Below are 15,171 nucleotides of genomic sequence, written 5' to 3'. Positions count from 1 at the left end.
CCCAGCTCTTCCCCCCCACCCACTGCATCCCAAAACCAGTCCAACCTGTCTCTGCCTCCCTAACCGGTTCTTCCTCTCACCCATCCCTTCCTCCCACCCCAAGCCGCACCCCCAGCTACCTACTAACCTCATCCCACCTCCTTGACCTGTCCGTCTTCCCTGGACTGACCTATCCCCTCCCTACCTCCCCACCTACACCCTCTCCACCTATCTTCTTTACTCTCCATCTTCGGTCCGCCTCCCCCTCTCTCCCTATTTATTCCAGTTCCCTCCCCCCATCCCCCTCTCTGATGAAGGGTCTAGGCCCGAAACGTCAGCTTTTGTGCTCCTGAGATGCTGCTTGGCCTGCTGTGTTCATCCAGCCTCACATTTTATTATCTAGGAGGGAGAATACTGTTCACTTGCAGCAACGGAAGGGAGAGGAAGTGAATCCAGACAAGGAGCGTACACTGGAAAATCTTGATTCAGGTATGTCTATCAAGTATATTGTCATTGTTTGCTCTCAGCTTCATATATTTATTCGCCTGGCGAAAAGGGTAGTCTCTTTCTTCATCTTCATGATTGCATGTGTTTTTTTCAGAGATGGTCAGGATTTAAGGGGCAATGAATTATTTCGCAATTGGCCTCCAAAATTCCATGTTGTTTCGTAATTTGCAACACCCACACATTAGAAGCTGTCTTTTGAGGCCTCACTGCGTGGCGCGATCAACATTTGGCGAAATTGTCTTTCTGCCAAAATTCCCGTTGACAATCCAGAACGGTGTCATGGGGTATGTTGATGGGCAAAATAAATAGGCTTCCTTTCCTGGCTGGTCTACAAACTACCAACCTTTTGGTTAACAGCTGAATGGAATGATCAGTTATCCTATCCAAATATGTCACTTCTCACTGATCCAGATTAAATTCCATTTATTACTGATCAGCCCATCTGACCAGTCAGTCTATATCCTCCTGTAAGCTAAGGCTATCCTCTTCACTATTTACCAGCCATCACTTTTGCATCATCTGCAAACGAATTGAACAACCCTTCTACATTCAAGTCTAATTCATTTACATAAGCCATTAACAGCAAGGGCCCAACATTGACCACTGTGGGACTCCACTGGACATAGGCTTCCAGTCAGAAAAAGAATCACTCGACAATCACTCTCTGCTTCCTGCCAGTCAGCTGATTGTGGATTCAGTTTGCAAAATTTCAATTGATTCTTCGCTTTATCATCAGTGCCCCATGTGGGACATTATCAAAAGCCTTGTTGACATCCATTGAGGCAACATCAAAAGTATTTCACTCATTGATGCACCTGGACACCTCTTCAAAATATTGAATCTAGTTGGTCGGATATGAAATCCCCTTCAATAAAATGCATGATGACTGTTTTTGATTAATCCCTGACTCTCCAAATACAAATTAATTCTGACCTTCAGAATTACTTTCAATAGTCTCCCCAGCCTCAAGCTGAGGCTGACTGGCTTGCAGATTCTTGGTTTATCTCTTGTTCCCTTTTTGAATAAAAGTTCCACTTTGACTGCTCTTTGTCCTCCAGCACCTTTCCTGTGGTCAGAGAGGAATTGAAGATATTACATGCTATTCATCCCTAGAACTTATTGTTCCAGCAATGTAGGATACATTTCACCTGCTGCTGGAGTTTAATCCACATTTGAGCCTGCCAAACTACTCAAAACCTCCCCTCTCTCTCTATACTAATTTCTTTAAATTCCATCACAGATCTCCTCCCTGATTCACCTCTGTCACTAGTGAACACTGACATAAAGTCTTAATTTACAATTTAGCGTACATCCTATCAATCCACACACAAATCACTGCTGTGGTCCTTAATTGTCCTTTTTTTTGCCTGTTATATTTTAACCATTAATATACCGGTAAAACAACTCAGAATTTTCCTTTATTTTGCCTGGCTGTATCAACTCTTGTTCACCTTTTAGCTCTCAATGTCTCCTCATTTATATTCCCTCTTGCATTTTTATGATAACTGTCTGCAAAATGCTCCACCGTTGATACTTCAACCACGTGTCCCCCTTTGTCACGTAAAGTTAAGCCCAAGACCTCCCCCTTCCTTGTTGGGACTTCTACATACTGGCTTCAAATGCTCTACTGGACCTATTTTAAAAGTTCCTCTGAACATTGCACACCATGATGACCACAGTTAATGTTGGATAATTTGAAATTCTATGCTATCATGCCCCTACTACTTTACACTGCTCTGAAATTTGTCTCCATACTTGCTCGTTTAGTTCTATACAGACAGGTTTGTTCATGGAGTTTTCTAAGATGCCATCTTTCCTTATTGCTGCAATAAATTTCCTGGCCATAATTGTGACACTTACCCTTCTTTTGCCTTCTGTCTCACGTGAATATCGTGCATCCTGGAGTATTCAGCTTCGAATCCTGTCTCTCACTCAACCATGTCTCACTGACAGCAATGTCATCATACCCCATTTTAATTTGTTTCCTCAACTCATCTGCCTTGTTTGTCAAATTGTCGCAATAAAAATCAATGCCATTCAACCTTTTTAAACTCTCTTGGAGCTGAACTGGCCTGTAATGTCGATGCCACAGCAATGAATATCTGGGATTAACAATCTAGTGATGACTATGAATCCATTGTCGATGGTCAGGCAAAACCCATCTGGTTCACTAATGTCTTCAGGGAAGAAAACTGCCATCCTTACCTGGTCTGGTCGACATATGACTCCAGACCCAAACCAATAAGCCTGACTCTTACTGCCCTCTGGGCAATGAGGGATGGGCAATAAATGCTGGACTACCTAACAACGCTTTCATCTGGTGAATGAACAAAAAAAAATTGTTGATTTTTTTTCTTACCATTTTGGACATTGTCCCTGGATTCCAGCATTACAGACTATATCTCACTCTGGATGTGCCGTCACGCAACTGCTCCTGCGAAGGGTACTGATTATTTTATCTTTTAAGACCCTCAGAATGAGACAAAGACTTGATGCAGCATTGCTTTTTTTAAAAACTGATTTGTATTATTTTTATCCCATACAGGTAACTGAACCTGTGCTGTTTACAAACATCAGAGAAAGGCCCAGAATACAAAACTGTTTGGTTATAGAATCAAAATCCAACGGTGACAGTTACTAAGAAACTCATTTTTGTTTAGCCCCTCCTGAGGAACCACAAAATCGCTTTATAAACAGTATGCAGATCTTTACCTATTGTAAAAGTGTTTATGTACAGCACCATTGTGATTATTTCTAAAACCTAGAGGTAAAACATTGATACAGTTGTGTATCTACAATATCAACACCTTTAATACAGCAGGGTTTAATAACATCAAAATAACTGTCCAATGATCAAGGTTCATTCCTTGGTGTGGGTAGTAGTAAAATCCTTCACATTAGGCTCTGTGTGAATTTACTGGGGTGCTAGCAAACAGCAAAGCCTTTCACACAAACACAGCAGGCGAACAGAATCCACCTGGTGTCTTCTTACTGGTGTCCTAACAGTTTGGATGATGGAGTGAATCCCTTCCCATGTACAGAACATGTGAACAGTCTCTCTTTAGGGTGAACAGGTTGCTGTATCAACAGGTGAGTTGACTGAATGAATGTTTCTCCCCAGCGTGAACTCTCTGATGTCTCCGCAGGTTGGATGATTGGGTGAATCCCTTCCCACAGTCGGAGCACGTGTAGGGTCTCTCTCTCCTGTGAATTCGTTGGTGTATGAGCAGGATCGTTGACTGCGCGAATGCTTTCCCACAATCAGAGCAGATGAATGGTTTCTCCCCAGTGTGTACTCGCTGGTGCCTCAGCAGGTTGGATGATTGGGTAAATCCCTTCCCACAAGCGGTGCAGGTGAATGATTTCTCTCTGGTATGAACCTGTTGATGTTCCAGCAGTTTAGATGAGCGAATGAATCCTTTTCCACATTCAGAACAAGTGAATGGTCTCTCCCCGGTGTGAACTCGCTGGTGTTCCAGGAGATTAGATGAGCGAATGAATCCTTTTCCACATTCAGAACAGGTGAATGGTCTCTCCCCTGTGTGAACTCGCTGGTGCTCCAGCAGTTTAGATGAGTGAGTGAATCCTTTCCCACATTCAGAACAGGTGAATGGTCTCTCGCCAGTATGAACGCCCTGGTGTTCCAGTAGTTTAGATGAGTGAATGAATGCTTTTCCACATTCAGAACAGGTGAATGCTCTCTCTCCTGTATGAACTCCTTGGTGTTTCAACAGGCTGGATGACGAAGTGAAACCCTTCCCACAGTCAGAGCAAGTGAATGGTTTCTCCCCAGTATGAACTCGCTGGTGTATCCGAAGGCTGGATGACTGAGTGAATCCCTTCCCACACTGGGAGCAGGTAAACGGTTTCTCCCCAGTGTGAACTCGTTGGTGTATCAGCAGGTTGGATGACTGAGCAAATGCCTTCCCACAATTGGGGCAGGTGAATGGCCTCTCCCCCGTGTGAACTCGCTGGTGTATCTGCAGACTGGATGACCGAGTGAATTTTTTCCCACAAGCAGAGCAGGTGAATGGTCTCTCCCCACTGTGAACTCCCCGGTGTTCCAGCAGTTTAGATGAGTGTGTGAATCCTTTCCCACAATCAGAGCAGGTGAATGGCCTCTCTCCATTGTGAACACGCTGGTGTTGCAGTAGTTTAGATGAGTGAGTGAATCCTTTCCCACATTCAGAACAGGTGAATGGTCTCTCCCCTGTGTGAGCTCCCTGGTGTTCCAACAGTTTAGATGAGTGAGTGAATCCTTTGCCACATTCAGAACAGGTGAATGGTTTCTCTCTCCTGTGAATTCGCTGGTGTATCAGCAGGTTGGATGACTGCGCGAATGCTTTCCCACAAATGGAGCAGGTGAATGGTCTCTCTCCAGTGTGAACCCGCTGGTGTTCCAGCAGTTTGGATGAGTGAGTGAATCCTTTTCCACATTCAGTACAGGTCAATGGCCTCTCCCCTGTGTGAACCCACTGGTGGATCCGCAGGTTGGATGACTGACTGAATCCCATCCCACAATCAGAGCAGGTGAATGGCTTCTCCCCAGTGTGACTGCGTTGATGATTTTCCAGCTGGGATTGGTAAAGAAATCCCTTCCCGCAATTCCCACATTTGAAAAGGCTCTCCCCAGTGTGATTGTGCTGTTGTTTGGACATCTCAGATGAATCTTCATAGACTCTTCTACACACGGACGATATGTGTTTCTCCCCGGTGTGAATGGAGCTATTTCCTTCAATGTTCAAAATCCTGAGAAAATTAGATTTGATAAACAGAGTGACTGTTGGATCTGGAGATGGTTTCACCTGAAGTCTCTAATTACAAATCAACCTTTCAAACAGAAAATAACTGTATCAGGAAAACCAGAACAACACACAGGTTGTGAACCTGACAGCAATTAATCTCTTCAGTTGTGGAAATGACATCGAGGGAAACTGGGATTATCATTAAAACTGAACTGGTTCGTAAAGCTCCTTCTGGGAAAAGAACCAGTCTGTGTTGGCACAAAAAAAACGTCAGAAAGAGATAGAGGTGGAAGACGTACACATGAAGGACTTGAATTTTATAGATTTACAACTCAACCCTGTTCCTGTTTTCTCCCCATACACTACAACCCCTCTCAAGGATGAAGAAGTAGTGCATAGTTCTTTGAAAGTGGAGTTGCAGGTAGACAGGGTGAAGAAGGTCTTTGGTACATTTCCCTCTACTTGTCAGTTCACTGAGTATCAGAGGTGGGAGCTCATGTCATGACTCGATAGGACACTGGTGAGGCCAATTTTAGAATACTGTACTCAATTCTGTCTCCCAGCTGTAGGAAAGATGTTATCAGGGCAGGACTTAGACAGTTAACGGTAAGGTTCTGGGGAGTGTTGCCAAACAAAGACTTTGGAGTGCAGGTTTATGGTTCCTTTACAGTGGAGTCTCGGGTAGATAGGACAGTGAAGGCGGCCTTATTTCTCGGTGAATTAATTATAGGAGTTGTTGTGGCTGTACAAGACATGGGTTAGGCCATTTTTGGAAAACTGCATTCAGTTCTGGTCTCCCTGCTATAGGAAAAATGTTAAACTTGAAAGGGTTAGAAACAAGGACGTTGTCAGGGTTGGAGGTTTGAACTACAGGGAGAGACTTAATGGGTTGAGGCTATTTTCGCTGGAGGCTGAGGGGTGACCTTCTATAAGTTTATAAAAACTTGAGGCACATGGATAGGGTGAATAGTCATGGTCTTTTTCCCAGGCTAGTGGAGTCCAAAACTGGAGGGCCTAGATTTGAGATGAAAGGGGCAAGATTCAAAAGGAAGCTTAGGGACAACCTATTCATGCAGAGGGTGGTGCGTGTATATAATGAGCTGCCAGAGGACGTGGTGGAGGCTGGTACAGTTACAACATTTAAAAGGCATCTGGATGAGTAGGCATCACCTGAGTAGGAAAGCTTTAGAGTGATATGGGCCAAATGCTGTTCAAGGTGACCATATCAGTTCAGGATATCTGGTCAACATGGTTGAGTTGGACCGAAGGGTCTGTTTCTGTGCTCTACAACTTATTACTTTAAGTGCAAAAGCAAAACGGTGGAAATCTGAAATAAAAATAGGAAAATGCTGGAGACATTCACCAGGTCTCACAGCATCAGAAATGGCGACAGATGCAGGAATTCTTCCAACTTTGAAGAAGTGTTTAGATGATCATAAAAGGCACTACAATATAGGTTACACACTGAGTGCCAGAAAATGGAACGGGAGTAAATAGGTGCTTGATGACTAACATGGATACGACGGGGGACATGGTGTGAAACAACTTTATATCTGAGACTGTGACCTCAGTTTGTTCCATGTTTCTCTGTGACTGCTTCTCTTAGGAAGGAAGCAGTGAAGAATGCAAACGATAGTGACAGGATTTGAGTACAGGAACTGGGATATGTTTCTCTCAGGGCTTTGGTGAGACCACACCTGAAGTATTGTGCGCAAATTTGTTCCCGTTTCCCAAGGAAGGATGCCCTGGCCATTGAGAGCGTGTAAACAAGGCTCATCAGGCTGATTCTTGCGAATGTCAGGAGTGATGTATGAAGACAGAATCTATCCTCATTTAATCCTCCATTTTTTTGTCTTTGAGCTGCTGTTTGGATCACTAGCTATTATTCTGCATCTCATGTCCTGATCTAGATCTGACCCATATAAGCCTACACTTTGGTTCTGATTCCCCTGCCATACTAGTTTAAAACCTCACCGAAGGAACTAACAAAAGGCCCCAGAGGAGATCTGTCCCAGCTATGCCCAGGGACAATGGGTCAAGCTTGTGAAGGTCCAACCTTACGCACAAACGGTCTCAATGTCTCAGGAATCTGAACCTTTCTCTGGTACACCATTTCTCCAGCCCCACATTCATCTGGTCTATCCTCTTATTCCTGCTCTCACTAGCACAGGGTACTGGAAGTAATGATGATTTTATTACCTTTGAGGTCCTTCATCTTAACATATCTCCTATCTTCCTATCTTCAGCTTTCAGGTACTGATATCTTTGTCTAGCTATGTCATATGTACCTATGACCACTGGCTGTTCAGTCTCCAGTGCGAGAATGTCAAGTAGCTGCTACATGTTGTCTCGGATCCTTGCACCAGGCAGGTGACGTTCCATCCCGGATTCATGTCTGTAGACACAGAAGTACCTGCCTGTGCCTCGGACTATTGAATCGCATGTCACTACAGCCGTTCTGCTTCTCCTTCTGAGCAGCAGAGCCAACTGCGGCACCATGAACTTAGCTGTTGCTGATTTCCCCTGAAAGGTCATCCCGACCACGCCCAACAGTATCCAAAGTAGTACATCTGTTCGAGAGGGGATGACCGCTGGGGATTCTAGCCCTTATCTCAAGGGCCTTTTACGTTACCTGATGGTCACCAATTCCTTTTTGGCCTGTGTAATTCGCAGCTGCAGTATGACCACCTCGCTAAGTGTGCTGACAACAACATTGTAAGCGTCACAGATGCTGTACAGTAAGTCCATCCACACCTCTAGCTCCAAAAACATTAGCCAGTAGCTGCAGATGGGCACACTTCCTGCATACGTAGCCAGCAGGGACACTGGAAGGTTCCTTATTCCCTACATTGAACAAGAGGAGCACACCACAGGTCACAGATCTCCTATCATGACTTCTCTGTAGATTAAGCTAGTTACTCGCTTTAAGAAATTTTATTGAGCTAAGGATCTTCCTTCATTTCAAACAATTCTATTATAATTGAAATTCCCTTTCTGTACTTCAGCTGAACATTATATTTTAAAAATTGGAAGGAAATACACTGCGGGTATCACTTTCCAGTTGGCTCTTTCCATTGGGACCATGTCACTTTCTGAACTGCCCGAATAAAGACAAAGCACCACACTCAGACTTCCAGCTTCATCTTCTCCCCGTCTTGCCTCACTGTCTGCTTTCACCCAACTCCAAAGCGCTCTCATTGTGCCAAGCAGGACTCACAGCACAGCCTTGTCATTTTATTTGTCTGCTCATACCTACACTGTCTTCAGTATCGTTTACTGTTAAACGCAGCTCAATGGGAGCACAGAGGAAAGCATCTCATCTTTCAATTTAGCACTTTACAATGCTTCAGGCTCAAGGATCTAGAATGATCCACCTGAAGGGGTACGCAGGAATTTAAAGGGAAGTTTACAGGAATGTGAGAATGAGGAAATTATAGATTAAAATCATGAAGTAGGTGATTGGGATGAAATATGATAATTCTTTCCAAGAGTTGAGGTGTTATTCAGATAAATCTGCGACCCCCTCAAGCCAATATCTCCATCTTCAGCTGCAGGGCCCAGAACTGAACACTTACTCCAGGGCGATCTAAGAACGAATTGAAATATTCTGCTGATTTTCGAGTTACACACATATCAGAATTATTTTCCCGCAGAGAGAACAGACAAACCTTTCTCCTTCCACAGTGAAATGCCAATGATATTCAGACCCTGATCATTTCCGCTGACTGTCAGAACTTGTTTTAAGATCCTGGTCTGCAAATCATTCTCAATCCATATCCTGTAAAACGAGCTCACGAAAAGTCACTGATAGTCCATGACAGAAATTAGAAAAGCAGACATTTCTCTTGTTTTCAATTTGAGGAAACACTCCTCTTCGTTCCGCTCCACCCCCACCCAAGAAGAAACATGCGCATGCGTTCTGCTACACTTTGCCCCTAATAAAAATGGCGGCTGCCCTCACGGGCCTGTCCCAGCCTGAGGCCCGTAATCGCTTTTCTGTTGCCGTAAACGCAGGACCTATAGTTTCTAATTTTGATCTAGAGGCGTATACTGGATGTTTATAAAACATCCCAGTCCAGACTGGCTCTATTTTTCTCCTGGTCTCTGTTTCTCCCCCAGTACGGTACTAACCTCCCGCACCCAGGCGCCAGTCATAGCGACACTACACCAACTGCGCATGTGGTCACGTGCCGCACGGTTTTCTCCGCCCCCATTCACACTGATTGGTTGAAGGACCAGCCGCGCCCGCTTGGTCCTCCACCCTTTCCCCGTCCTCCTATTGGCCTATATCTTCCGTCAATCAAGTGGGCCCCGATGTGCTGTGAAATGCAGCTTTCCCCTGCGCTTCCCTGGGACAGCTTCATCTTTCACAGTGAATGGAGCCGTATTTCAGAGCACAGGGAGGGGTTTGTGGCCATTCAGCCTATTACGGCTGTACCCTCTCACTCGAGAATCACCATAAATGATCTTCTGGTCAAATCGAGCCCAACTCCCCTCCGCTTTGCCATAAGTCTGCAAATCTTAAACCTCTTCTGAGCAACTTCTAAATCTGCAGACAGCAAGAACTCCATATGTTGGAGTCAAAGTCAATCCAGTGTGGTGTAAACCCGAAACGTCCACCTCCCTGCTCCTCTGATGCTGGTTGGCCTGTGTTCCTCCAGCTCTACACTGCATTGCTGCTAAGTCTGCGTTTAGCAGACGTTTAGGTTCTTACAGGTTCACGTAATCTTTACATTTTCACCTGGTATTATTTGCCAATTATCTGAAAGCTGTATTCTGTCGTTACCAAACATTGTGACAATATTAATAATGTCTCTCTCTCTTCCTGCACATGAAATACCCTGGAAACAAATCTACACCTGCACCAAAATCACTGATCTCGGCTCCAAGGAGAATTATCTGAGCTTCTGCTACCTCTCCATAAAACAGAAACGGATCTTAATTTTAATTTATGCATCGTTGCCCAGACCAGTATTTATTCCACAAATTGATTTGACTTGAACAAAGCCGTGGATAACTGCCATTTTAAATTGTGCATTGCATGTGTTGTAAGTACTTCAGAGCGCTGTTTGGATGACAATCTCCTGCAGTCTCCCGACCCTCCTCATCTCTGTAAACTACTCCAGCCTTACAACTGTGTAGATTTGTTTCCAGGGTATTTAATCTCCTCCATCCTCAGAACTATCTATAGTTCAGAAGTTTGCAAATGACACCAAAATTGGTGGTGCAGCGCAGAGTGAAGAAGGTTATCTCAGAATACAATAGGACCTTGATCAGATGGGCCAACAGGCTGAGGACTGGCAGACGGAGTTTAATTTAGATAAATGGGAGGTGTTGCATTTTGATGTGGCAATCCAAGGCATGACTTAAACAGCTAACTGTCGGGCCCGAGGGAATGTTGGCTGAACAAAGACACTTGGGGGTGCAGGTGCATTGTTCATTGAAAGTGGAGTCAGAGATAGAAGTATGGGGAAGCATGTGTTTGACATGCTTGTCTTCATTAGCTAGTGCATTGAATACAGGAGTTGGGAGGTCATGTTGTGGCTGTACAGGACATTGCTGAGCCCACTCTTAGGAAACTGCATTAAATTCTGGTGTCCCTGTTACACGAATGATGCTGTTAAACCTGAAAGAGTTCAGAAAAGATTTACAATGATGTTTCCAGGATTGGAGAGTGTGAGATAAACGGAAAGGCTGATTAGACTGGGGCATTTCCCCCCGGATAATCAGACCCTGAGGGGTGACCTCATAGTGGTTTACCAAATCATGAGGGACATGAATAGGGTGAATAATCAAAGCATTTTCCCTATGGTAGGGGATTCAAAACTAGACAACATAGGTGTAAGGAGAGAAGAGAATTATTTAAAAGGAACCTGGGGGCACCTTTTTCTGAAAGGGTGTGGTTAATGTGTAGAACAAGCTGCTAGAGAATGTGATGTAGGTTGGTACAATTACAAATATTTAAAAGATGCCTTGATGGGTATATGAATAGAAAGAGATCAGAGCAATATGAGCCAAATGCTGGCAAATGGGATGAGGTCAAATTGAGACACTGGTCTAAACAAATGCACATTGTTGTTTTGACATGACAATGGTCACCTCAGGAAGGTCACAGAAACATTTGAAATCTTTGCACCAAAATTACTAGTTATTTTCAGATCTGAATGGAGCAATCCAGAGAACGTTTACCAAACAAATAACAGGAATTGGATGGTAGTTTTACAAAGAAATGGTGAACAGACTGGGTTTATTTGCACTTAAGTTTATAAGATTCAGAGGTAACTTGATTGAGACTGATGGGTCTTGACAGAGCCCATCTAATGTGTCCTCTTGTCAGACTCTGAACACAATCATAAAGGAGCCTTCTTTCTGAGCCTACCTCAGAGCCATGCAGGAGAGAGGCTAGGACATATTCCTCACAATTAACCCACACATAGGGAGACGATGGCCTAGTGGTATTATCACTGGACTATTATTCCAGACACTCAGCTTTCTGGGGACCTGAGTTCAAATCCTGCCATGGTAGATGGTGGGATTTTAATTGATTAAATATCTGGAATTAAGAGTCTAATGATAACTGTGAATCCATTGCCAGTTGTTGAAAAAAGCTATCTGTTCACTAATGTCCTTTAGGGAAGGAAATTTGCCATCCTTACATGGTCTGGCCTACATGTGACTCCAGAACCACAGCAATGTGGTTGACTCTGAACTGCCCTCTGGGCAACGAGAGATGGGCAATAAATGCTGCCTAGCCAGCGATGCCCTCATCCCTTAAAGGAAATGGGGCTTCTCTGCTGTATGAATTTTCTGGTGCAGCAGCAGGATGAATTACCCAGTGAATCCCTTCACGCAGCCACAGCAGAAACATGGCCTCTCCCCAGCATGAGTTGATTGGCGTTTCAGAAAATTAGGTGGACAAGTAAATTCCTTTCTGCAAACCCAGCAGGTAAATGGCTTCTCTCCAGTCTGAAAGTATTGGTGTTTCTGCTGTTTTTAAAGCTCATATTGCAGTCCGAACATGTAAACATTGTCGCATCAGAGTAGATAAAGTGATATCTCAGCAACTGGATAAATGAGAAAATCCAGTCACAGGTTCAGTACAGGTGAAAAGTCTCTTCCCAGTTTGAATACACTGATGAATTCCCAACACAGGCAGACACTTGAGTACATTAAAACAGAACATATATTTCAAAGGTTTCTCCGTGGTGTGGGTGTCATTATGTCTGTCCACCTTAGGTGGTCAGTTGTCATCACATACACAATGTAATGTTTATCAGGCTGTTTAACTGGTCCTTCCACAGCCAGTCCAGTGGAATGCTCTCATTTGGGTGAACATATCTGTGTCTTGGTGCTACTCCAGTCATGCTACTGTTTGAAATTGTTTTGCAAACCATTTCTCCTTCTACATTCAAAGGCCAATGATCTTCCTCATCTGATGATTAACACAATTTAATCAATCTCAAAGTGAGTTTGGCTTCAGAATCTTGTTTGCAAGGAGATAACAATGTTAGGATCATGATCAACTCGGACTGAGACACTTTTAGTTTCTATGGAATATTCATTCCTCTCTTGTTCCCCAAAACATGTGATCCAGGCAAACTAAAAGAAGCTAAATTCATCAACAAAATTCCCAAGGTAAGCTAAGGAAACGTTTCAAGTAAATCAGAATGTAGCTCCAGGTGTTAATGGAATATTCTGTATTCTAAGATACCAACCAGTTGTGGTCAGCACCAATGTACCCAGTGATATTGTGTTCTCCCTCACCAGTATTGTCCAGGCATATGGGAGAATCCACAATCAGATCAAATCTTAATGTGTCACAGAGCAGGCTCAATGGCCTATTCCTGTACCTATTTCTTAGCTTCAGCCATAGAAACCCTCCCCATTCAAGCCCCCGACCCCACAATTCACAAAGAGGTCCTGCTCAAATAAACCCTACAAATCACCGTATTAGCACAAGCAAATCTAGGTAGAAATCCTCTGATTTACCCAGCCTCCTTTTTATGACCTCTTCTCTCCTCCGACCAAACTGCACAATTGAAAGACCAGGATTGGGAGGCTGCAGTGTCACTCATCGTTAAGGGGCAGCCCTTTCAGGTAACTCTGCAGTGGTCCAGCCTCTCACTGATCAGAACCATAGCCTGGGATGGCTGAAGCTGCCAACTATCTGTTAGGGATAACAAAGTGTGGAGCTGGATGAACACAGCAGGCCAAACAGCATCTCAGGAGCACAAAAGCTGACGTTTCGGGCCTAGGCCCTTCATCAGAGAGGGGGATGGGGAGAGGGTTCTGGAATAAATAGGGAGAGAGGGGGAGGCGGACCGAAGATGGATAGAGGAGAAGATAGCTGGAGAGGAGAATTTCCCAGACCTGTTTTCCCAGTTCCATTTTAAACTGACATTGAAACCGTTCCCTTTCAGGCAGTGCATTCCCTACAACTCACTGCATTCAAACAGAAATACCCCTCATCTTCTCCTCTGGGGCTTTTCCTGATTTCCTTCAATCTGTTTCCCCCCGGTCACTGACCCCACCTGCTCCTGGAAACACGTTCCCTGATTTACTTGAACGCGTTGATTAAATTTCTCTGAACCTTTTCTGCTCAAAGCAGAACAATCCCAGCTTCTCCAGTCTCTCCATATTCACTGAAGTCCCTCATCCCTTCTCCCATTCCAGTAAATCTCCTCCACACCCACTCCAAGACCCTGACATCTGTCCAAAAGAATGGCTCCTAGGATTGGATGCAATTCTCCTGTAAGTTTAGGAAGGAACTTTATAAATACAGGACTTTATGAACACTGGGATAACAAGGTGTGGAGCTGGATGAACACAGCAGGCCAAGCAGCATCTCAGGAGCACAAAAGCTGACGTGTCGAGCCTAGACACTTCAACAGAGAGGGGGATGGGGAGAAGGAACTGGAATAAATAGGGAGAGAGGGGGAGGCAGACTGAAGATGGAGAGAAAAGAAGATAGGTGGAGAGGACAGTATAGGTGAGGAGGTAGGGAGGGGATAGGTCAGTCCAGGGAAGATGGACAGGCCAAGGAGGCGGGATGAGGTGGTAGATAGGAAATGGAGGTGCGGCTTGAGGTGGGAGGAAGGGATGGGTAAGAGGAAGAGCAGGTTAGGGAAGCAGAGACAGGCTGGGCTGGTTTTGGGATGCAGTGGGGGAAGGAGAGATTTTGAAGCTTCTGAAGTCCACATTGATACCATTGGGCTGCAGGGTTCCCAAGCAGAATATGAGTTGTTGTTCCTGCAACCTTCGGATGGTATCATTGTGGCAGTGCAGGAGGCCCATGATGGACATGTCGTCTGAGGAATGGGAGGGGGAGTTGAAATGGTTTGCGACTGGGAGGTGCAGTTGTTTATTGCGAACCGAGCAGAGGTGTTCTACAAAGCGGTCCCCAAGCCTCCGCTTGGTTTCCCCAATGTAGAGGTAGCCATACCGGGTGCAATGGATACAATATACCACATTGGCAGATGTGCAGGTGAACATCTGCTTGATGTGGAAAGTCATCTTGAGGCCTGGGATGGGGGTGAGGGAGGAAGTGTGGGGGCAAGTGTAGCATTTCCTGCGGTTGCAGCGGAAGGTGCCGGGTGTGGTGGGGATGGAGGGGAGTATGGAGCAGACAAGGGAGTCACGGAGAGTGTGGTCTTTCCGGAAGGCAGACAGGGGTGGGGATGGAAAAATGTCTTGGGTGGTGGGGTCGGATTGTAGATGGCGGAAGTGTCGGAGGATGACACGTTGTATCCGGAGGTTGGCGGGGGGTGGTGTGTGAGAACGAGGGGGATCCTCCTGGGGCCGTTTTGGCGGGGGCGGGGTGTGAGGGATGTGTTGCGGAAAATGCGGGAGACGCGGTCAAGGGCATTCTCGACCGCTGCGGGGGGAAAGTTGCGGTCTTTGAAGAATCTTAGATTCTCCATTATCTGCAGTTCCCATTATC

The 15,171-nt window shown here is 45.0% G+C and overlaps 1 protein-coding gene and 1 long non-coding RNA gene across 4 annotated transcripts; one reads left to right on the top strand and one right to left on the bottom strand.

The window, feature by feature from the left end:
• The first annotated feature begins 380 nt into the window (after positions 1-380).
• On the top strand, positions 381-3,197 carry LOC125449124 (uncharacterized). Its single transcript, XR_007246837.2, has 2 exons — positions 381-468; positions 3,032-3,197. It is a non-coding gene; the product is annotated as an uncharacterized LOC125449124 (long non-coding RNA).
• LOC125449093 (zinc finger protein 420-like) lies at positions 3,028-9,403 on the bottom strand. 3 transcript variants are annotated; one of them, XM_048524711.2, is made up of 3 exons: positions 8,900-9,356; positions 7,864-8,075; positions 3,028-5,235 (listed from the first exon to the last, which is right to left on the bottom strand). In XM_048524711.2, exons 2-3 carry the CDS (start codon positions 8,001-8,003, stop codon positions 3,570-3,572), a joined length of 1,806 nt encoding a protein of 601 aa, XP_048380668.1. In that variant the 5' UTR covers positions 8,004-8,075; positions 8,900-9,356; the 3' UTR covers positions 3,028-3,569. The 3 variants fall into 3 exon arrangements, with proteins under 3 accessions (XP_048380668.1, XP_048380670.1, XP_048380669.1); XM_048524713.2 differs by lacking the exons at positions 7,864-8,075; positions 8,900-9,356 and adding an exon at positions 9,363-9,403; XM_048524712.2 differs by lacking the exon at positions 7,864-8,075.
• Between the last annotated feature and the right edge of the window lie 5,768 nt (positions 9,404-15,171).

The sequence above is a fragment of the Stegostoma tigrinum genome, chromosome 43 (assembly GCF_030684315.1).
Source record: "Stegostoma tigrinum isolate sSteTig4 chromosome 43, sSteTig4.hap1, whole genome shotgun sequence".
In the NCBI taxonomy this organism is placed as follows: domain Eukaryota; kingdom Metazoa; phylum Chordata; class Chondrichthyes; order Orectolobiformes; family Stegostomatidae; genus Stegostoma; species Stegostoma tigrinum.
Note: the sequence above shows the minus strand (reverse complement) of the source record. Positions and strands in the feature narration are given on the sequence as shown.